We start from the raw sequence: 24,480 nt of genomic DNA, 5'->3' as shown, positions 1-24,480 counted from the left end.
ACTTGTACTAAAAACATTTAACTTTGAAAACAGTTCCTGTTTCTTGTAGCTAAAGGAATAGCCAGTAATTTTAAAGAACTTGTTTTTTGTTATTGTTTTATGGTATTTTTGGAGTTCCTAATAGAGTAAATGTGAGAAAGGGCTGATTAGTGTTAGAAGCGCAAGTTACAGGGGCAGACTTAATTAATCTTTTGACATGCTGCTTGTAGGTGAAGGAGAATCTGTTATCGTGCAAGATGCTGCTGCACTGCAAGAGGGATGAGTTGCGCAAGTTGTGGATTGAAGGGATCGAACACAAACATGTCCTGAATTTGCTGGATGAGATTGAGAACATCAAGCAAGTGCCCCAGAAGCTGGAACAGTGCATGGCCAGCAAGCACTACCTCAACGCAACAGACATGCTGGTAAGATGCAGTACCTTATCCTGGGAAAGTACCCACAAGAAACATAACTGGTCAGCCGTCAGATCATCTACAGGCGGATCTGCCATCTGTGTGTTCTTTATTATTTGTTATTTCTCCCTGCTGAGTTCCTTCTTTTGTCACTTGCTGCTTTCTTATACTGAAACTTCTGTTTTGTTTTCATCCTCCTTGACTGGACGTCAAGTCACAGTCCCTGATCGTGTTCGATTATGTCCTCTTTTCGTGCTTTCAGAGCTGTCTGTACCTGTTGACTTCTCTTGATACTGGTGCTTTCTATAACCAGCTGTCTCTTTACCCATTTGATCTGCACACAGGATTTCCTACTGCTTTTGGAACCTGGTGTTTCTCTGTAAGCTTTTTCTCTCAGCTCTTTACTGTAGCTTTCTAAACGTTCTTAGGTCTCCTGAACTGATCGGTATGCTAACATGATTGCCACTGGCTGTCCTTTCTTTGAAAGTGAATTTCCCAACTGTCTGCCTTTATCATCTCCTTTCTTTATATCTTATCATTTTTTTCAGAACCATTTTTGGTATGGAAGAGCTGTCCTGTTTCCCTCCTGTTTCTGGGAGTACATCTCCCAGAATACACTCACAGCTTTGGTCATTACTCAAGCTGTCTTTCACCATTGAGGTGTTGTTACCTCTTACTGTCTTCCTCTAGGTCTTTTACCAGTACTTTTGATCCTTATTCCTCATCCAGCTTGTTTTCACTTGTTTTTTTTCCTTCAAGTATTTTTCCCTTCATTTCCATCTCTTTTACAAGCATACCTTTCAATTCCAGTCTTATGTTGGATGCAGAAGTTTCCTGAACTTCTGCAATGATATATGTCTGTCTTACTCTTGTTCCTAAGCTTAACAAACGTGTTTCTTAACCAGGCTCCAGTCCTTTCTTTCCTGAAACTGTCTTCTACCAGTAACTAAAAATTTTACAAAGGGAGTGATGCTCAGCCCTGACATGTGGGGTACTGTGTCCAGTTCTGGCTCCCCACTATAGGGGAGAGAACGACTTACTGGAGCAAGTCCCGCGAAGGGCCATAAAGATGGTTAAGGGCAGGAGCATCTCTCCTCCGAGTAGAGGCTGAGAGTGCAGAGACTGCTTAGCCTGGAGAAGAGAAACCTCAGGAAGATCTTATCAATGTTTATAAATATCTGATGGGGGGGGTGCAGAGGAAACAGAGCCAGACTCTTCTTGGTGTTACCCGGTGATGGGATAGGAGGCAATGGGCACAAGCTGAAATACAGGAAATTCTGTCTGAACATAAGAAAACATCTTTTTTTAACTTGCAAGGATGGTTGAGCAGTGGAACAGGCTGCATGGAGAGGTTGTGGAGTCTCCATCCATGGAAAATTCTTGAGACCAAAATGGACACAGTCCTGGGCACCCTGCTGTAGCTGACCCTGCATGAGGAGTGGACTTGGATTAGATGAGTGGAGGCCCTTGCCAGCCTCAACTATTCTGTGATTCAGAAGTGAGGGCAAAAGGGATATGTCTGTTCATTTTCCCTTTTTTTAAGAGAATGCTTTTAAAAAAAGTCCTCTCATCACCTTCTTTTTTTATTGTCTTAGTCAATTTACTGTTGTTTGTATTTCTCACAACTTCAGTCTTAGCTGTGCCTCTTCACTTTTTCTTCACTCTTATTCCTAGAGCCTGAAACAGAACTTTAATTTCCTTCTTTCCATTTTCTCTCATTTTACTTTACGACTTTCTCAAACTTATTCTGTTCCTTCTGAAGTGTATTCAGCAGCTGGATGTCAGTCTCCTTGTCCCTTCCTCTGATGGCATGTGTAAGCCTATCTGGATTTTTGTTGTTGCTGTCATATTTTCTTGCCTGATTTCACTTTACTTTCGCTGACTTCACTGATCTTCACCTTCCTGTCCTTTTCTGTTGCACACGTCCTGTTTTCATGACGCATCTGGTGCAATCATCTTTCTGTACTGTGGTCACAGTCTTCCCTTTTGTCCTTTTCAAAACCATCTTCCAGGGACACGCTCAATCTTACTCTCCTTAGATTCTCACTTTCCTTCAAATATGAACTACTGTCATATATCTTTCATATGTTCTGTAAGTCATCTGGAATGGGCAACATATCCATTTCTGTTCTATAATATCAAGTGGAATTTTATGATACTTTACAAAGTGTGCCATAAAATGCATCAAATTCCTCAAAATGGATCAGCGATGGAAGGACTGAGGCAGCATATCTGGGTGCAGTCAGGTTCTGCCAAAAGTTTCATCAGGTTTCTGGGGCAGGAGAGTAGAGTGAGGTGTTAGTCTGATAGTTTTAATTATGAGATGAAGGAGAAGTGAGTTAAGGGTGTTCAGTTTAGGGGGAAAAATAGTACTCCATGTTAACATTGGTATTGATTGCAATGTTAGTGTGTTATCAGGTTTTTTTTTTCTTTTTACTGATGGAGTTGACTTTAATCAGCATAAAAAGACAGGTTGCTTGTTGTGATTTTTTTATGTAAAAACTGTTTTTAGAGTTAAGTTCCAGAAAAATAATTAAATTTCTACCTGGAATATAAGATAGGAAGTGTAAAAAGAGAAATAACATGATTTAGGAATATACTTAATCTCTTACATATTATATTTTAGAAATGTTTTGAAACGTACATTTATGATAGGTTATCAGTTTGCAATATATTGTGTGCAATTTTTTTGCTGGTTATATACATATATACACATGTACATCCATACACATAAATGCTGTGTGTAGGTAAGCTTGCCCAAGGCCATGATATACAGCCAATATTAGGCCTCCCTAAGTACAAACTTCTGTAGCATGCCACACTTTTTTCTCCACAATGGGGTATCTGTTCTAAGAAATCAAATTATAGTGATGCAAAAAGCTGCTGTTTAGATATTTTTTTTAAGTCAAGGAATGCAGAGAAAACTGAAGTGGAGATTGAACACACTCTTTCAACTGTTCATTTACCCTTGCAATTTTCATTTGAAGGCAAGTGCACCTGTAATAAAGCAATAGTAATCTACCTGCCTTCGGAGCCTTTTCACGTACAGAAATTGCTGTGGGCTCATTGGTTTTTGCCATCTCCTGCTAACAGCACCTCTGCAAGACTGTGGTGCTGTAATCGCTCACTGGCTGCAGCATAACTCCTTTCTTCTTTTTTTATGATAGGAATATTCTGTAAAATAATAAACTGTCGGGTATGCGGTGTTTATAGATCTTTGTCCTTTTGTTTCGCTCCTCAAGATATACAGATGCTCCTGGCTTATAAAAAGCCCAAAGTGATCTGACAATGAGCTTGTATCGCTCACATTGAAATTGGAGCACTGATTAATATTGTTGCCTGTAGCCTTGTGATATGTACAGTCTAAATTAGACCTTTGCAGCCGTTGTGCCGGGTTGATGCAAGCACACTAATAGCATAATTTCTGGTTGCTGCATCGCATTTCTGCAGTCTGTTCTTTGTATTCCACTCACATTAATTGAAGTAATTTTGCCACTGAAGCGTGTTTCAAACCTCTGCATTTAAATTGAAATTTTAATTCCCTTATTGTTTGGAAAAGATGGCTGAAGATGGCTTGTTACAGGTTTCATTATCACTCAAAACTCTACAGCTGCTGGTTCTAATGTGCAGTGACTGAGCAGTGCCGGGAAGAATTATTAATGTAAGAATGGCAGCTTTTCCCAGTAGCGTGAACAAAATGCAAAGGTGTTTTGTGACAGCTTACATTTGTATGAAGTTAAAATTTTTAAGTGGCTGTTTTTTTGTTTCTCATTCTGTATCCGTCTAGGGTAGTGCAAAGATGTGTAATCTGCAATTACAGAACAGCAAACCCTACTGGCCCTACACACAGGAGTAAGTACTATAAAGATGAAAGAACACAGAATGTGAATACACGATGATATTAGAAGTTCATTTGCACTACCCTAGTGACTGTTTCGTGACACACATCATTGCTAGAAGTGAAATCCACTTTAACGGGGCAATTGAGTGCACGTGCACGCATGTACGTGCATTTTCTGTTAACCAAAACACGATCAGGTGCTGAGAAGAATTGACACAACAAGAGCTTCATAAGAAGGTGGCGTGCAGTCTTGAAGAAGGAGAAGAGCAGAGCTGGTGGTAGAGGCAAGTTGGGGCTGGGTTATAGCTTGGCACTTGGCCTGGAAGCATGAGCTTGGTTGCTGGAAGGCAGGAATCTGAATTACTCTGCTCTGAGGCTGGACAAGATGATCTGCACAGTCTACACAACTCTATAGCCAAGCCAAAACAGGAGGCAGAAGGCACAGCAGGATGGACAGGGGGCACAGCCAGAAGGGTTCTTGCTTGGTGAAGCAGTTCTGGGTCCAGTTTCCCTCACCACTAGGTTCTGCATTGAAGGGCAACGTGCTCTCACGAGGAGCTTCGTAATTAACTCAGGTAGCTGATAGGTCTGTGGTGTTGATCTAATAGTTCTGGCTCTGCTGTTGACCCATGCGGCATCCATCGGGAGGAATTAATATTTTCCATTTGTTTAAATGATCTAAGAGATGAAAAGCTAAAAACATTTGAAGGAAGAAGTGTTGTTGAATCAAGTAATTAAAGGTCATATCATAATACAATTAAATGAAAATTGCTTGGGCTACTTTCTTTGCATTTCCTGGCTTTTAAGTGTCTAGCTTTGCAATTTTAATGAGCTAATATCGCTTTGTCAAAGTATATAGAGTTTTTTTTAAAAAAACTTAAGTCTGTTAGACCATGAAACGCTTGCTCTGAACTTGATTTCTTATCATAAGAGCACAGTTCCTTCGAGGGTGGGATTGTATTAGGTAAAACACGGTGAAGCTGCAGAAATATATCCATAGGATAAGAGTGAGGATTACTGCCATACCCAGTTGAAAGTTCTTATTTTTTTATTCAGAGCATGACAAAGCAAAGAAGAGCATCATGTGAAAAGAAGCAAATATGAAGCCCACTGACTGGTGTTCATTTCAGTTTAATATCCCACTTAGTTATGTTGCAGAGCTAGGAGCTGATGCGCATGCTTTACTCATGAGCACATCCTTTTCCTTTAGTTGAGGCATTTTTGTCCAAAGTAATAAAAAGTTAGAGAGTAATTTGCTTCTCAAGAAGTAGGCCAGAGAACACTCCAGCGACTCCTTTTCTTTCTTTTTTCCCTGTTAACAGACTTCTATTTCAGCTTCCTTCTGCGAGCGAAAGAGTAGTAGGTCTCCTGTTCTACTTTCTGTAGTAATAGCATCAGGCTTTGCTCAGAGCTGGCCGCATTCTTACTGCAAATTTGCATTGTTGCCAGTTTGTTCAGTTTCCAGAGTGGAGCGAGTGGCCATTATTGTTGCTGCGTTCAATTAACTTCACTCCAGCTGTATGGGAGAAGAGATGGGGCTGCAGGTAAATTAGGTCGCTTTCAGTTGTGCTCATGGAGCATGTGTAGAGCGTGCAGAGTTCGCCACTTGCATCCTTATCGTGTGTCGTGCGCAGCTCTGTAGGCTGCTTTGTTAAGATCTATAGGGTTAATATATGTAATTTTTTCTTGAGTTTATTTGTTGTGACATCTAACCCTTATATAAGGGTTATTCCAGTCAAATCTAACCCTTATATAGGGGTTATTCCAGTCTAAACTAGAGATGCTGACCAGCCCCGATGTCTGCATACCAAAGCATTTTACACAGAATTGGTTATTTTCTCTTTCTGACTGCAGGGCTTTACAACACAACTGGGTCAATCTAGTGTGTGAGAGCAAGGTCAGAATGAGAAGAGATTTTAATACAAAGAAATGCTGTGCAAAAATGATCGTAAAGCTACTGAGGCAGTTGGAAGGGCGAGGTGGCGTAGGAAAAGGAAATGGATACTTGGAGAACAGTGAATGAGGACAAGGAATTTAGCTTGCTATGGAAAGGGGAGTCAAACAAGGAGCTTAAAACCTTGAACATCTCGGGTGAAGAAGGGATGTTGGGGTGTGCATGTACACTAGCACATATTTGGCCTTTTCTTGCCCATCTTGTAGTGGATGTGTCCTTGATAACAGTTGCCCCTACTGTTCGCGTTAGTCCTCTACAATGGCATTTGGAGTGATTGACGTATTCCCAGAAAACGTTGGGTGTTCGTAACCCTGGTGAGGAAAATTTGGTTTTTGTTATTTGAATGTGGCTGCTGCCTGTGGCTCTCCGTAGCGTGGGCTGAGGAGAGGCTTTCAATTACAAGTACGGTGTAGCGAGCTCTCTTCTGAGGCTGTAAGTAGTTTGGAATAATGACATTGAAAACATGCAACTGAGTTCTTGGTATGCATTTTATTTACTGTCTGCCTTTCTTTCAGCTGGAACAATGAAAAATCAGTAAAAGCAGTCTTTCATTTTGTTTCTGCATTTCTTATTGCAGTGCTGGGATCCAAGCACTGCTGTGGAAGAGTTTTGTTTCCACTGAAGTCACTAATTACAAAATATAAGAGTCTTTGGGATTCTATAGAATTTTTTTATTACAAAACTTAAATTTTGGCCCTGCTTCAAATTCTTTCTGTTGAATTGCAAACATAACAATATTTTTCGTTACTTCTTGCCTTGAAGTCTTTCCACAGCTAACATTGTGTCGTCTTGTTGTAGACTCGATTGATTGCAAAGAAGCTTTTAAGAAAACAGAATTGAGAAGATGGCACCTCAAGGGTTGTATCTGATTTTAGATTTGATGTTTGTAAGCATTTATGCTTAAAGGAACTAATTTGTACTAGTTCTTAATGATTGGCAAACCTAATGATTTCTGCTAACTGTATGGTTGAGGTACAGAAGAGAAAGAAAGCAGCTTTGTTTTTCTTAAGCTGCTGTATGGACGGGATATGTTCTAGTGATTCACGCATAAACGTGGAAGCAGTGAGCCTTTTTCTCTCCTTCCTGCTGATTCATTTCAAATGCTGTACCTTTACTCAGATGACAGAGTTTATTAGCATTAGTTGTTTGCCCCGAAGGAGCATTGTAAAGCTTAAGTAATTAAGTTTGGAAGAGTACTTGTAAGTTCCTTATATGAGAAGCATTGGTGCTATTTATTGCTAGCACATTTTTCACCTCTATTTTTTCTTTTCTTATAATTTGGAAAAAAAAAAAAAAAACAAACGTGCACTTTGCTAGGCTACGGTTGAAGACATTATAAAATGGAAGTTTTCTTTCCCTTTGAAACACCTTATCATTTTTCACTTACTACGCTTATCAATAACTTTATCTCATTCTTTTCATCCTATAATTTCCATTATCTGAGGCAGTCTGTTGCATTAAACTGTTAGTGCCTAATAGTGCTTCATTTGCATTGACACGTGCTTGACCTCAGCCCCTCCGCTCTTAGTTAATGCACCAACAAGCATCGATACGTCTCTGGAGTATTATCCTGTGGCTGTTAGCTCAACTAATAACAACCATTCATTTAAGCTGATGAAAGTTTATTAAATAAAAAACACACACTGTAATGAAGGTGGAATAGAGGTGTCGAGCATCGTTTTGTGGTGAGATTCAGCCACACTGCCGTTAATGAAACAGGAGAAGTATTTGTAAAATGATGGTCTGTGCTTCTGGGAATGGACGTTTCTGCACGTTAAGCTTAATCTTTCCTGATCACAGATGCAGTGATGAGAAGTTCTTTGCTCAAGGCAATTGTCCCTGCCATGTAATGATGCATCCTTTCTTTGGAGTGATCTCTTAACAGCTGGAGAGTTTTGTGTTCTCGTTTACACTGGCTGCCTTTTTAACTCATGAAGCTAGGCGTCTTACATACCTTCAGGTTAATATTTCTTTTGCCTTTGATATTGTTGGTAATTTTTATTATTGACATAGTTTATGGAGTTCATTCCGTGAGCCATGTATGTTCTTATTGCTTTATCTTTGAATATAGCTGATGTTTTTCCAGTAGTCGTTGGTCTTTCCATTAATTCTTTAAACTCTGGATTGTGCAAACATAATTCTGCACATAGTGAACCATTGCAACAAACACCAACAGAAATTGTTGGAAGACCTAGTGGGTTATGGAACAATATAAAATATAATCTAGATAAATTTGCATTTTTAATGCAACTTTAAAGCCAGTGAATGGTGGGAGAAGAGGAACAATAAATTTGGTTTTCAGTAAAGCATTTGGAACACTTGGGGTGAATTTAGCCTGGAAGCCTTCCAATGAAGGAAACTGATTTATGGTGGGTGAAGTTGGTTACCACGTAACCTTCAAAATGGCATGAAAGATGAAACATCCTCCTGTAGACCCGGAGGAAAACTTATGCTGAACAGCTCGTAAATGAAGATCTATAGACAACGTGTCTGTTTGAGAAGGCAGTGGTTGTATAAGACTACAGTTTAATGTTACGTTCTGTGATGTCTTTATGAATTCTGTAATAAAAAAAAGTTAGTAAATTAGTAGGTGAAGAGCTAATTGAAAGGAGTCAATGATTCCTTTAACAACAGAGAGATGGGACAGGGAGTGTGAAGGATTGGAAATGTCATCTTGAAGACAGCAAGAGATCAATTTGGGGAACTGCAGGTTTGCATTTAAAAAAAAAAAAAGTCCTGGTGTTTTACTTCAGTGCATTAGGCCCCCATTGGTCTAGGCATCATTCGTATAGGCAGAAGACGTTTGGGATGGATGGTCCTGAAAAAACACACTTCTCTTAATGGCAATTAAGGCTGAATGAGGACGTATTAAATCAGAGACAAAACATGGAAGTGAAAAGTAGAAGGAAGAGCCTTTTAAGATTATTTTTACTGCTTTCACAGTACCTGTAACAGTATCTCCAGTCCGTGCCAGTGCTCCAGTGGGGGATACAGATGGCAGAAAAAGGTTGGACCAGAGGTGAGCTTAGGAGGCCAGTAGTGGGTCTGATGGAGGGTGTGCTGAGCGGGAGAGGGAGGACACGGTAAAGTGATAGCAGTCCTTTTCCAAAGCAGTTGGCAGTAGGAAGCCGGCCATTGAAAAGCTGCTGTCTTTTGTGTTGAGTAGCACTCGGCAGATCTCTGCCTTGAATTTATCTGTTGTTTTTTTGAACCAGTTTAAGTTTTTGGCCTCGGCGGTGTCCTGTGCCAATGAGGTATAGAGCTGAGTTGTGCGAGCCTCTTGTAGATGCTATCAAATCTTTGATTTGCTAATTTCAGCTGAGTGCTCAGGAGCTGCTGAGGATTCGAGGCACGCAGCTATCGCAGGCACCCCGGCGATACGTACCTCATCTCCAGCGAGTTGTCACTCTAATGGAGGACGTCTCGGGCAATCCTGCAATGCAGATAGGTACTTTGACTTTCCTGTTTCGGGGAAGTCATTTAACCATACCACTGTTGAGATTGCTCGGGTTTTGTGTTCAAGTCCAAGTGAGCAGTTGGATAATCCTCTCGTGGTTTTTAGCCAGCGTGTTCCTTGAGCACTGCCTTTGGTTTCAGCACTTTATTACTAGAAAGACATTGATGAATTACAGCAAGTAGAGGAGGAAGTAGAATGATTGATGGGTGACAGGACTGGGGAAAAATTGAAAGAATTAAATTTATGTAGGTGGACTAAAGGACAGCAAGTGAGGGATGTAATTCTATAAATATTTTAAGTTTGTAAAGGAAAGTAGTAAGTTAGGTTGGGTCACCACTGTTTGCATAAACATTTAAGAAAAGTAAAGGATGATTGCACTTTGTATTAACATGTTTGTAACAGGTTTGCTTTAATGCTTTCATAGGAGCAGTAGTCTTACGAGCAAAAGATAGAAAGGTAAATTTTAAAACATATAATTAAGTCAATATTAGAGTCACAGGGAAATGGCTTTGCCATATAATTGACCTCCTCCCAACTTGTATCAGATAATATAGACTTTTTTTTCTTTAAAGGAAGTAAGACTAGGTGGGATGGTTGGTTTAGAATGCAGGATTGTGTACTTCAGCTTGTTGGAACTTGATTCTTTGGAATACACTTCTACTCTGCTAAGGCATTAAATAAGTGTTATTCCTCTGCCATCACGTACACTTTCTTACTGTTTGGCGTTGTGTTGCATGCTGGCTGCTTGCTGCCTCTTCTTGTGGAGGTGATTGCATTTCAGTCATGTTAGATGAATGTACAGGTGGAATTTTAATAAAAGGTGCTACATTTCAGAGAAAACAAACCCTGTAAACAAAAAGTAGTCCTCTTACCCTGCTTATATGTCTATATTTTTCCTGTCCTTCCCCCACCAAAGGAGCTTACAGTGACTTAGGACTAGCTCCTTTCTTGCAACCTGAGCGTTGTATTTCGTGTGTAGCTCAGAAGCCATCAATCTTCTCCTCCTTTCTTCATCAGTGTTCAGCAAATCCCTTCACCTCAAGAAGGGAATTGACCTCAGCCATTTCCAAAATACTGCTGAAGGGGTTACTTTCTTATTTCTCCATCTCTTACAACTCTTCATATGCTTTTAGCTTGTTAATTCTTCCGAGATTGCTTAAAGGTGAGTAAAATTGCTAGCAGTTTCTTCCATCATCTTAATATCCAGTGTGTTAATCAACAGTCGGTACTGTTCATCATGAGTATTTTACAGCTGTTCATTAGTCTTCACATCCTGTGTGCCTTTTCCCCTTTTCCTGTTTTTAAGGGGAACGAGGCAGTGACAGTCGGGAGCAGCTCTGTGATCTGTGCTTTTCACGTTTCCCATGCTTTTCTTTTTTAATCTAAAGGTTCCCTGCTTTGGGGCCGTCTGGGTGTTCCTGTAATTCCAGGGTCATCTTAGCTGGATGATGCTGCCTTGTCCTGATACCACACTTTCTGCTGCCCACTGACCTGTGGCAACTTGATAGCGAACAATTGCCAATCCTTGGATTTCTTAAATGCAGCTTTTGGGTGCAGGTTTTCCATGTGTTCCATTATTTGGATGTGTCATCCTTAAGGACAGTGACTTATTAGCTTCATCCTAATTCACCTTGCTACCAAAATACGGAACAAGTTTACGGCTGAAATTCAGGTTTACTTGATAAGGCTTACGTCAAGCTTCTAATTAAAAAATATAAATGCAATTTTAGAGCAGGCTTAATCAGTTACTCATTATGTGTTTCCAACTCTGTAGGTACAAAATACTCAACAAGCTCCTGCTTTCTGGATGTCAGCACTTTTCCTCCATCATCCCTGGAAAACAGGAGTTTTGCAGGCAAAACAATCTCAACTTGGGGAATTCGTAGTTTATTGCCAGTTAATACACACCCATGATCACTTGATCATGATTTGGATATTTGAGGTGGGGGCAGAGAAAGAGGGGACAATAAAAAAAAAAAACCACTTTTAGATATATTTTTTTCCACTCTTCTCGAGGTACAACTTAAGTCAAGCACCTTTACTCCCTTCCGTTCTCTCAACTTACTTTCTCTGTGGCGTATGCTCAGTCTGTCCCAGTTCCTCCAGTGAGGTGATGGGTGGCACAGAAATCTGGTGTCATCCGTAAGGGTTTCTCTCTCTGCACTTTTTCCCTTGTAGGTTTTTTCTTTCTGCTGCTCTGCTTCTTACTGGTTTCCTCTGCAGCACTTGGGTTCTTCAGGTTTTGCACTGCTCTGGTTTTCCTGAGGATGCCTGCTTTGGTGTGGGTTGCCCCCATGCCACAGATCCTCAGAGCAGTTGCCACTTTGCAGTGGAGTGCCTCCTCCATGGACCTGTCTCCAGCTGCTAGCAGTTGCTCCAACCTACTTAAGAAACAGCAGCAGAGCCACGTGCCACCCCAAACCGTAATGAACCACTGCAACATTCCTTGGGACACGTAAGTCAGTTCCTTTAGACATGCACACTTGGTGTTAGGAAGTTGGAGGATCATTTCTCCACGTGCTTCTCAGTTTGTCAGAATTTGTTAAATTCTTTGAACAGAGACCATCACTCTTGGGTACTTTACCTTTTTGCCCAGTGCAAAATTCAGCAGCTAGAGCCGTGAGTACCTTGCTGTTTCCTAAAGACTGCAGCAAACTTCCCAGGTTAGATCCTTATCTCCTGCAAGTCAGGTGTAATTGAATTCAGTGAACTGCTTGTTTAGATCTGGCTATACACGTTTCAACTGTTTTTTAGTCATTTTCCTTTCCTGTACCTTTTCAAAAGCAAGTTCCTTGTAAAAGCAGTAGATCAATTCTCTCCCTTTTAAATGTCAGCATTGTCTTTATTCATCCAGCGAGGCAGCTGAAACCTTCCAGGCTGCTGCTATTTGTTTGCTGTTTTATTCAGAGGGTTCAGCTTTTTCCCATTTGTCATACCGTGTTTGTGTATGACTTGGCTTTTTTTTCCCTTCAAATTGTGACCTACCACATTGTTTTACTTTAACCTTTCTCAGTTGTTTGTTCTTCATGTTTTTGCATCTGTCATCTGAACTGAGAGCAGGATGGTGTCCCGGATGGAAAGCATTCGGGTTCCTGGTTTGTACAAACATTATTCTGCTTTGCCACCACGAAGGAGCACCTACTTGAGGGCTTTCATTTTATCTCTGCTTATAGACTTCCAAGATTGTGGAGCTTTAGAATTAAAATAAATAAATAAATCCTCTTTTCACCCCTGTTTTACAATGCTTTTTGGAAAACTAAAATACTGCTGAGAACCCTCTTAAGGGATCATGCAGTTTTAACTGGGAGCATATTTCCTAACTTTGGCCAAAGTTATCCAGACTTTTAACAAATATCTTGCTGGTACTTAGGTTTTGTGTTGTAAAATGCTAAATCAAAACCTTCCAAATTGGATGTTATGATAGGCAAATGTTTAACTACATCTTCTTTTTAAGGCAATTAAACTCTGCTATAAACTGATTGTGACCTTTAAACAAGCTGCATAATGGTTCTGGTGCCGTAGTTATTTTCTATAAACGTACAATTTTTAGCTCATACAGATCAGAGCTCTTTTTTCAGGCTTGTTTCATTGATCCTGATTTTCTAAAGGGTCACTGTATATCACTGTACTTTAGAGATGAGTAGATTTTAACATCAGAGATGACTATCAGATTATCTAACCCAAAGTTTATTGTAGTGCAGGCTGATTTTTCTTTTTTCTTTCACTAAACACAGTAATTTTGTGTTTAGCATGACCCCATATGGGACGGAATACCCCTTTGGCCAGTTGGGGTCAGCTGTCCTGGGTCTGTCCCCTCCCAGCTCCTGCTGCACCCCCAGCCTGCCCACTGGCAGGACAGAGCGAGAAGCTGAAAAGTCCTTGGCTTAGTGCAAGCACTGCTCTGCGACAATTAAAACATCAGTGTGTTATCAACACTCTTCTCATCCTAATCCAAAACATAGCACCCTACCAGCTACTGGGAGAAAAATTAACTCTATCCTAACTGAAACCAGGACAAGAAGTCATCTCTTGCAGGACAGCAGGATGAAACACAAGTTTGCCAGTGTGGTGGTTTGTTTTTTGTTTGGAACAGCAGGCAGATGTGAAAATGCAGCTGTGTTTAAGTTTTGTGCCTTCTTTTTAGCCACCTTTTACATCATTTTAGTTGCTTATGGTACTGCTCTGTTAGGTTATCCAGCATACAAATTAGCAAAATGTTCTGATCTTGTGGTTTTGTATTCAGGGATGTAATCTAGGGTGGTGGTCTATAGCTTGCTTTTGCCAGGATTTATGTAATCTCTAAGCAGGTAAAACTACACAAGAGAAATTTTTTTAATGTAACGTCTGTACTAGTTGTCACCTAAACCAGTTGGAGACCTTGCCTTGACTTCCATGAACATGGATTGAGCCTGTAGCTACTTGCCAGACCCAAATTGTTCTGAACATAAAAAAAGCTTTTGTCTTGAGCTCTGTCTTGATAATTGGTGGTAAAAGGAAATCAAGTATTGGAAAAGAAACCAGCGTTTACGCGAGGCTTTCCTGGAGTGGGGCTGCATTGAATCAAAAGACTCCAAGTGTGCATAACGTTGAAACTTGCCCGTGCTACTTCCCAGTGCAGGTCAATCTTTGGGAAAGTGGCATTTATCAGGGACGTAACTTCCAGCTTGTCTGACCCCAAATGCGGAGTGTCAGAAAGGACAACGAAAAAAAAGTCCAAGAGCGAACCCTGCAAAAAACCAAACCTGCTTTTTCCAGGAGAAGAAAGTTCAGTACATAACAATGTGGGGTTTTGTTTAGGTGCAATAAATGATTGACTGTGCTGTTTGTTTGTCAGGAGGCATATTTGGGAGCTGTATGTTGGTTTTAATGATTAGTTTTGAGAATAACTTGTAGTAACTCGGAAGGTAAAAATAGAGCCTAATGTTTCGAGGGGAAAGCTTTAAATTTTGTTGCGTGTGGTTTTGACGATACTTTTACTGCATGTCTGGGAACCTTTTTAATGCCGTTTTCCTCTGTGCTTTCAGTTCTTTCCTTGCTGCATTTTCATCTCAGCTTCTCAGTTTGACAAATGTCGTTCCTGATTTTGCTCCTGCTTTGGTGAAATTGCTGACAGCTTTCAGGGCAGCGATGAGTGCCTGCGACTTCCCTGAAGTGACTGGGGCTTAAAGCACCTTTGGGATTGGGAAATTTGGGATACATTCCCACCTGCCAAAGGAAGGAGATAAAATTAGCACTTAGGTTTACTTCTACTGAAGGTTTCCAAGCTGTGTCTGCACTTCTTGTTGACCCTTCTGTCTTTGTATGTCAAGCTCTTTGGGGAGAAGTGAATTTGTTTTTCTGCTTCATCTGTGGTATAGTTTTGTGGCCAAATTTAAATAACTGTTCAAAAATAGATTCTGAGAAGAAAGAGGATGGGTAGTCCTTTGGGTTAAGTGACGGGAACCCTGTACGTGCTGCTGAAGTTGTAGGGTAGGTGGGCTTATGAGATGTCCCATGCCATCCTCTGGTCAACAGACAAATTCTTTCTCAAGGCTAGGAATACAATGACAAAATGTGAGCTTTCAGGAGGTATTTAACAAAATCACAGCAAACTTCACTCCTGTGGACTGCCAAAATGCAGGGCAGGGCTGCAGGAGCGGCGAGGCAGGGCACAGTGGGCTCTGTCCTAAGGCTGGCAGCAGATGCACACGTGCTCATCATCCATGCCGAGAAGGGAATTTCATAATTAGAGACTTGGTAACATTTTTCAGGAGGAAAGAAAAAGTGCAGGTTCCTCTTAGGAACCACTCCTAATTTCAAAAGCCTGAGTGCCCCAAAGCTATTTCAGGGTCATTCTTGACTCGCAGGCAAGCAAAGTAATGCTGCGTTGATGTATGTTCTTTCGGCATAGTTAATATTTACTGGTATTAAGGGACCAGACCTTAGCTTGGCTGTCTGCTTGCTGTATCTCCTTGCTTTTCATTTTTAATGTTGAGCTGACAGGTTCGCTATAAGCTTAAATCCTGAAGTGCAAGCAAATGTCTTATTTCACCAATAACATCTTAAATTATTAGGGAATTATTCTTTTCTTTCTTAATTTAAAATCTCTGCACTTCTCTGTGTGTAAGAGGTGATGCACAGTCGAACAAGCTATGCTATTACTGTTATTTTAAGTTCCTTACAACATCAGCCCCGAGGTTTTGGATGCTGCAGAGGGATGCTGTATCTTTTTAAGTAACTGCGAAAGAGTTCCGTTAAATATTTAGGAGAACAAATAAACCGGGAGAGATGCAAATTGATAATGTTGCTTTAATGCACTAACTTGCCAGTCCTGGTGCCTTTTGTCCGTGTTTGTTCCTAGGATACAAATGAAGATGAGCTAGGCTTCTTGTCCTGGTGCCCACGGGCTGTCAGCTGGTCACTGCGTCAGCAGAGGAGCGTTGCTCGTGGCCTGCGTGCATCATTGCATGCGTGCATCCTCACCCCGGCAGTGCCCAAGGCCAGGCTGGATGGAGCTTTGAGCAACCTGGTCTTTTAAAAGCTGTCCCTGGCCATGGCAGGGGTTGGAACTGGATGGGGGTTTAAGCTCCCTTCTGACCCAAACTGTTCTGTGATTCTGTCAGCCCTGTCTGGTACTCTGTTGCTCGTGTAAAATTATTTTTCGTAGCCTGAGGCTTGGTAAACAAGCATTTAAACAATAACCAAAAAACCCACCAAAACTCCTTAGAGTTGAAAAGTACCTTTGAACTAGCAATAGCTTTCATTAACGGGTTGGCTATCTTTATTTAAATTGTGTAGTTAGGTGACTTGGTACTTAACGTGGGCTAGAAGCTGAGGCTTCCTAAGTTTTTTAGCCATGCCATTACTTTAGGCAAATAAAATGTAAGCCATTTTCTCCCCATCTGTAGAAATGGGAATAATATTTTGATGGCGTTTATGTAACGAAAAGAATAAAGATAACCAAACATCATTGTCAATGTCTTTTCTGACCACTTTTCCATGTGATTATCTTCTTAGTTTGTTACCCCATTCTTTGGTTTTATTTACCAAACAGCATTTAAAGTAGTTTGTTTTATATATAGGTTCAACGTGTTTGAAGAATGCTCATTAGATTTCAGTTGCTCGGATATTGAACCCTTTTTGTGTTGAATTTTCTTTTAGGAGGAGAAGTGAAGAAATGCTACTTAAGCTTTTGCTCCTTCAGAAGAGTTTGTAGATAGAATTGTCATGGCATTCAGATACTCCCCTAAGCAAAGGGAAAAGTCTGGAGAGGTGAATGAAGAGACCTTTAAAAATTGTCATCTATGTTTTCCTTCCAGGTGTCAGCAGTGGACTCCTTGGAGGGTCCCCTTCTTCAGGTGGAGGGGTTGAGTGATCTGAGGCTGGAGCTCCACAGCAAGAAGATGAACATGCACCTAGTCCTGATAGATGAGTTACACCGCCATCTTTACATCAAGTCAACTAACAGGGTGGGACAACGCAACAAGGAGAAGGGGAGAATCAGGTTGGTTTGGTGTGATGCTAACTAAGGGCAAGAGGTCTGGGAGGGAAGGGGACGACCTCCTCCCTGTCATGAGCGGAAACTTTCTTGGGAAGAGCGACATCGATTGAAACTTTCATTTTTGGAAGCAACTTTCTTGTGCTTATGGCTGTGAAGAGCGTAAAACCCCCAAATATTTTGATGCACTTTTGAGCCTGTGAGCAGTCTGTTCTCCTTTTTTTTTTTTGCTTAGTGATTCTGTTGCTTTTTGCTGCTTCCTACAGAATTATGATGAGGTCAGTTCTCCAGCATTCTTTTCCAGCTCTGGGGCATGTACCTTTCCCACAAATGCCGTGATCATGAGGCTCAGGTCAGGCAAAGGGAAGATCACAGGGGAGAACTGTTCATCTTTTCTAGCAAACTGCCAGGGTTTAGAAAACTTCCAGATAACCATAAGGTTACTAGCCAGAGGCACAATATTGAAGTGCCTGGGCAGTGTCTCGCCTCTGTAGCATTTCAAGGGTGTTTTAAAGATTTTGAAATTCTGTGCCTGATTGGTGCTTTTGATTAGTGGATTGGGCTCACGTATAGGCACCTGGCTATTTTTACCTAATTTTGTGAATTCTAACTTGGATGGCAGTAGAGTTTTTGGGAGTGAAGAAAGAAAGGCACTGTCTAGAAATGAGGAAGTGTCGGAAAGTGACTTTCGTAAAGTAGGAGAGAATAAATAGTGGTGGGAAGCAAAAGGGGAGTCAGCATATGATAAAGATGCAGGGAAAAAGATAAATGAGAATTTTGTTGTGAGAAAGAAAGAATAAAAACATGCTTACCAAAAATAAGAGGAGAGATAGTAAGTTTCATTAAATGAATTTATGAAATAAAGGATTGTTTGAAGTTGAAGCTTCTAGGAGAGAGAGTTAGCAAGTCCTCAGTCTCTTCCCTACTCATCTTGTTAATTAAAAACAGTCAAAAAAAAGCTTTGGTGTTCCCAGACTATGCAACTACTAATTAACTGCAGTTTTGTACGACTGCTACAGGGACCCCTTATCTTTATCGTGCTTTGTCTTTTTCCCCATTCCCTGTTATGCATCATTGATATATTAATATGAACGCTTGGATCAAGGACAATCTTGTTGCTTCGTTTTAGTGTGCTGCCATAGACTGGCTGTCAACCAGGACGCAATTATGTTGATAGTTATTTCTCGTGTTGGTTTTAAGTGTCTTAGATCTAACAATGCTGAGCTGGAATGCATAGCTAATCCATTTAAGTGTAATATTGGAGGTGTGGAGAGAGTGGAAGTGGTTCTTAGGCAGGGTAGTAAGTTTAGCCCCTGTCTTTGCAGGTTTCTTTAAGTATTTTGATCTCTTAGGGAACATACAAAACTCGTTGTAGGTGCCTTCTCTCCTTCAAATGATTTCTTGCTTTTGTTCCCCTGCCACATCCAGCTTTATGCCTTTCATTATGTGTGCAGCTGAGGCAGCACGACACATTCTTGGCAAATAATACTCTGAATTTGTTATGGAAATGACGAAGTCTTTCTACTTTCAGGGGAAGAGTTGTCCTTTCAGAGGAAGAAGGTTCATTTGGAGAGGGGTGCATGTAGGTGTGCACAGAACAGGAATTTGAAGGGGAGGAGAAAGAGTGGAGGCTTCTAGAGGGTGCTAGGAAAGCTTGAAGGAGTAAGTAGTTGACAAGCCATGGAAATGGGAGCATCTCTTCTCCATATGTGGTTTTCTAGGAAGATCTTAACAACAATTCCATGTCAGTTTATTATTATGCTAGCAGGATGTAGTTGTGCTGGAAGTGAATGTGTTGGGAAACAGTATCGAGGTATGGCAAGCTGCAGTGGGTGTGTGCCCTGATTACATTGCTGCCACCAGTCAGACATGTCTGCAGAGCAGTATCCCAAATTTGGGGATACCAAATTTTGTCTTCGATACAACAGTGTTCCCTTGTTCACTCAAATGTATATATGCACACCCACTTGTATCCGTCTATGGACTTGTGCTTTAATTTAGGTTTTGTAAACATCTTGTATCAGAACTGTTATGTATATCTCTGCTGCTTTTGCTTACACAGTTAAGAAATAAACGTTATTTGCCAAGAACTAAGACTGTAAATGACAGTAAACCATTTGCTTTAATTCTCTCCCCTCATCCAGTTCACTTGTGAAAGATGCCTCTTCTGTACCTCTTATGGACGTTACCAACTTGTCTACACCTCGCAAGTTCCTTGAAACTTCCCAGTTCAGTACTCCTGGAAGCTCCAGCAGTGAGTATTTGTCAGGTGCATTCCTAACAGGATTATTTTGTAGCTCTTCAGGTAATTTTGCAAGAGTAGCAGGCATATTATCCCCTCTTCTTGGACGGGTGCTGGTGGGGGTCTTGAGACAAAAAAGATATGAAGTGATCTGCAGAATACTTGGAAATGAGTGAGTGATGCATCTGGGAGCAGAATTTGGTCGTATCTGCAGTTTCCTCTTGGCAAGTCATCCTTCCTCATCAGCTGTAATTAATGACACTATTTTCTGAGCCTGTCCTGGTGTTGATCATGTTCTTGGTATCCCGGACAGAAGAAAGATTTACAGTCAGTTGAGTTGCCATAGAGGTCTCCTCTGTTTGTTTAATGTAGGCAGGCAGATATACATAGATGTCTCAGAAATATTTTGCTGTGTTGGAGCCAGAAGGTCAAAGCTTTTCCTCCTTGTAGCTTTGAGTAAAAGTCAACGTAGACACAAGATTAATCTGGTGGTCATCTTTGTACACCTGTTACTGCAACGGATACTAAGCAAAATACTCAGTTTTATTGGTGCTTTTGTATGAAGCTTTGAAAGTACTGCACAGATGGGGAATTAATCCTTGTATTGTTTCAGTGGATTAATAAGTGGGGTTGTCCTTGTTTAACAAAGGAGTAGAATAAAGAACACAGAAGTGACCTAGATCTCTCCTGCCTACACCCCTTTCAGTCTTCCTCAAATGGAGAGTCTCTTCTCATCTTTAACTCTTTTGTCCTTTTTGTTGTCTTGATTCTGTTGTTTCTTGACATGCTTGCCTCCTAGCTTTTGTTTGATCGTTCTTCTCTTTTGCTCGTGTTTGTTACTTGATACCCTGCTCCTGCCGGGTTGGCTAGTCTCTGTCTGAGGCTGTATTTCTACATGGTGAAGGTTTGTGAGGAGTCACTCCTTTGTGATGTTCCAGTACAGATTTTCCAAGCTGGAAACTGCAGCTTGGTCAAGGAACCCTGTAATAGAAACCACATGAAAATTCTGGACAGAAACATAAGAGTTCCTGCACTTTTCCTGTGTGATCAGTAAGAAGTTCGGTTTCTTGACAAAGATCACATGATTTGGGGAGTTGAGGAAATAAACCAGAAAAGATGAATCCCATTCCTACCACTGTAAATATTAACACACTTCTGTAGTGACTTCTGCACCTACAATTTGAATCCTCCTAGTTTAAAAAAAAAGTCTGGAGTTACAGAGCTGTTGGAAGGCTCCTGTCATGCATTGTGATGGGGAATAGACAGCAGGAAAGGAGCCTGCTGAGAAGGGAAATCCTATCTTTCATTGTCTTCAGTGTCTTCCTTGGTTGTTTCTTATTGCTAATATAATAACAAACTCAAATATGCTTTGAAAATAAAGGTTTTGTTTTGTTTAGTTTTTCACTTTTGTACCTTTGAAGATTTCCACAGCCTAGCCTGCCCTCATCTACTCTCCTGAGATTTTTAAAGGACTCGTTATTATCCAGAGCTGGCTAGGAGGCAAGAAAAAACTGAATCAAGCAGACAGAAATCAGGACAAAATTGTTAATAAGGACGAGAAGAGAAAGAAGGATTGTTTTCGAAGAAAAAGGGGGGAGAAAATACAATAAAAGGGGCGCAAGGGTTGAGATAAGGACAGGGACATCACTCAACAATTATCGTGACAGGCAAAACAAACTCAGCACAGGGAGACTAATGTAATTTATTGCCTATCACTAGAAAACTAAACTGTGAGAAACTAAAAGCAAACCAAAAACACCTTCCCCTTGCCACTTTCTTCTACGTCCTCCCCCCGAGCAGTGCAGGGGAACTGGCCATGGGGGCTGTGGTCAGTCCTTGACACTTTGTTCCCGACCCTCCTTCACCGTCCCTCTCTGCCCCTGTTCCAGGTGGGGTCCCTCCCATACTGATCCTGTGGAGGCTTCAAGAACTGCTCCCACACGGCTCCGTCCCACGGGGTCCGTTCTTTGACTCCAAACACCTGATAATAAAGGCCCTGTGCCTTCATCCTCAACTCCCTTGAATTGGCATAGGTCAGTTGAGGATGTGCCATGAAACTTCTTGTTTGTGCAGATCTGTTCTCGCTGTTCATGCTCATTTGCACCAGAAAATCTTTCACCTGGTCTCTTGTTTCACATTGTATTACTCAGCGATGTGCTGGCCAAGTGTCCCTCAGAATGGGAGAGATGAAGGATATAATAGAAACCATTTGATCAGCTAAATATGCATATGGTTTTGCTTCAAGTGCACAATGTACTTATGTATATTTTTTCCGGATAATTTTATTTAGAAGTAGCCTTTTCCTGGGCTGCAGAAGTATCAGATTTAAAACTTATGTGTATGCATAACAAAAGCTGTTTCTGCCTTTAGTCATTTAAGTTTTCGCTTTTTATTGATGAAACAAAGTGGCCATGCATATTAATGCATGTCACTATAAAGCACTGACTCATTCAACCCATCTCAGCAAAGAAGATGCCAAGTTTTTGAGTCCTTTCTGCATTCTCTTCCCAAAGGAGATGTTACTTTGTGCTGTAGAATCTTTATAAGGAAATTAAAGCAGTTCCTGCTGCACTTAAAATAAACAAAAGCTTCAGTAACATTCACCTGAGGATTGTAGATACGGCAGTTCACCAGTAACTTTCCCTTCATGTCAGTTCAGAGAAATAAAATCACTTTTAAATTACATTTCTCTGCTTGAACCTTCAGTATTCCGAAGAGTATTTATGACAGTTCCTGCCTTGCCAAGCTCTTCCTGGAACTGTAAAACGTGCTCGCCAAGTGTGCAGAAAACCTGAGAGCTCCCTTTCCTGAGAAACTCTTGGGAATGCATCTTAGAAACCCAACAGAAGAGAACCTGAAGTGGTGACAATGCATGTTGTGGTTGATGGGATTTGTAAATTTTATGCTGAACAGAGCAGATAATATTCTTCCTTGACCCAGATATCTCAGCTGTAAGAGAAGAATCTAGCTTCTAGATCCAATAGTGTATGGTGGTGGTGTCTAAAATCAAGTGTAGTTACTGCTCAAGAATGTAAGTCTGTCTTTGTACGTGAAAGCACTTGGAGACCCGTGAAGTTGGCCCTGTGAAATACCGTCAGGAACCCCAGAGCTTTAAGGTCCAGTTTTAAAGGTGGCTCTAAAAATGCCATTCTGGTGTTCTCTGTTGTCACGATTGCTGCAACTTTAAACGTGTTCAACAAATAAATAAAGGATGTTTTTTCTCCAGTAATGTCATCTGGGGATCTACCCCCAGCAGGGTGATTTTTTTCTCAATCATTCCTACTACAAGTTAAAGGATGCTAAACCTGAGTTGTCCTGTTAGCTGCTTCGGCTTCGCATTTGCACCGAGGACTTAACCAGAAGGTGGTGGGAACCTAACAGTGAGTCTGATTCTTTCCTGCCATCATTGTAGAGCTGTGTGAAAAGCAGAGCTTGTACTCATCATCTTAGGGTAAATTTTTTGTCTAGGACATTTAAGAAGTCTGTTCCTACAGTTTAAGAATGTTTTGCAGCTGTACAATGAAACCTGAAAGCCTACGAAGTAACTTTTTATGCATCGTTTTTCAAGGCAATGCTTTTTCTCACTGATCCTCGCTAATGGTTTGTATTCTGCTGCTTGATGCATGTAATCCGTATGCATTTGGGGAAGGAAAGGGGAAAATCAAGAGGATTCTTAGAATTAAATGCTGTTACAATAGATTTGAGAGAGTGGCCATGCCAAATTAAAATGTGTTTGCTTTTGGAAGACTAACGTTCTTAAAGCTGTAGATGGAACTGTATGAATCACAGCTTTAGAAAGAGGAGATTTGCTTGGGGCTTTGACGTTATTCATCTCTGAGACCTATTTTCTTTTGGGCTTGGCAGTAAGGCAGATCAAGAAATGTCCAAAATCTTTAAGGGACCCATTTCTAAAGGAACTGCCTGTTTGTTGCCCCTTGTCTCTACCCATGGGTCAAAGCAAGGCTTCAGCACCAGAAATAAACAGATGAAGTTTCTTCAAATATCAAATTATGCCTATGGGGCACTGTGAACTTGCATCCTTTTAGAGAAAAGGATTGAAGGCACAAAGGGTATAATCTGGAAGGACATAAATCATGGAAAATAGTACATTAAATTTTACTAGTCGCCCATAAATGCACACAGCTAATGAAATCTTCTCTAATAAGTAGCAGCAAATTTTGACCATTCATTGGAATGAAAAACAAGACCCAAGAGTTTTCTTTAGCTGCTTTGCTTAAATGAGTTATCAACACTGGCTTTTCTGGGGATCAAACCAGTGCTATTAAAATGTCTCTCGCAGCAGATTTCTTGCTTGCGAAATGGCAGAACAGCACAAATTAGGGTATCGTCAATTGGAACAGACGTTTTTATAGGGCATCGTCAAACCGGGGAGCCGTCAGGGAAACCTCTACCTTTCTGTCTGTGGAGGTGATGAATCAATGATGCACATGATGCAGCTTTCTAGTGGTTTAAACTGGATCTGGATTTTGGCTGCTTAAACGTGCTTTCAGATGCACAGCTCCCATGACGTAACGCTTCTGAAACTGCCTACGTATTTCATTAGAGAGGCTGTGGCAAAGACATTGCTCCTTTAGGTTGTTCTCAGGAGATCTTGGAGAAAAGGTATTTGAATGTTCTGCTTCCTAAGCAGTTCTCAGAGATCATTTGGTGTCTTCTTTGAATGAAATTAACCATAAAAACTGCTTCAAATTATTAGGCGATCCTGAAATTTGGTCGTCTGAAGAGGTCAGTTTACTTAAAAAGACCTTAAGTCGTGTGTCAAACCAGTATGGGAAAAACCTCAGTCGAATGAGCAGGCTTCACGTAATCTGGTATTTCTGTTGGTTTGTGGGGGCCCACACACCGGAGTTGACAGCTGGGTTGGTAGCTGGTTGGTTGGTAATATGATGAAGCTGTGTTTAACATAAAACTGCAAATTCAAGTTAAAAGATATCTTTATGACGGAGATGAGAAAGGCAACAATCTAGACTTAGAAATGTTTATTCTTTGACATCACATTTTATTCATTATGCTCTCAAAGAGGGCAGGGAAGGCCAGTAATGAGTGGAGTACCGCCATCGTTTGCATCCAGTCCAGTTTAGCATCTTCATTAGTGA

At 40.9% G+C, this 24,480-nt stretch overlaps 1 protein-coding gene across 8 annotated transcripts in view; it reads left to right on the top strand.

Annotated features, from left to right (window-relative positions):
• The window catches only part of EXOC4 (exocyst complex component 4), a 382,597-nt gene that overhangs the window by 22,352 nt on the left and 335,765 nt on the right, over nt 1–24,480 (top strand). For all 8 annotated transcript variants that reach the window (XM_083819252.1, XM_083819251.1, XM_083819253.1 and 5 more), the window contains exons 3-5: nt 210–404; nt 16,943–17,127; nt 19,266–19,375. In XM_083819252.1, coding sequence (XP_083675378.1) covers nt 210–404; nt 16,943–17,127; nt 19,266–19,375 — 490 coding nt within the window. The remainder of the gene's footprint in view (nt 1–209; nt 405–16,942; nt 17,128–19,265; nt 19,376–24,480) is intronic.

The sequence above is a fragment of the Anser anser genome, assembly GCF_964211835.1.
Source record: "Anser anser genome assembly, chromosome: 1".
NCBI classification, from domain to species: Eukaryota; Metazoa; Chordata; class Aves; order Anseriformes; family Anatidae; genus Anser; species Anser anser.
This window is presented reverse-complemented; position numbering and strand designations above follow the sequence as displayed.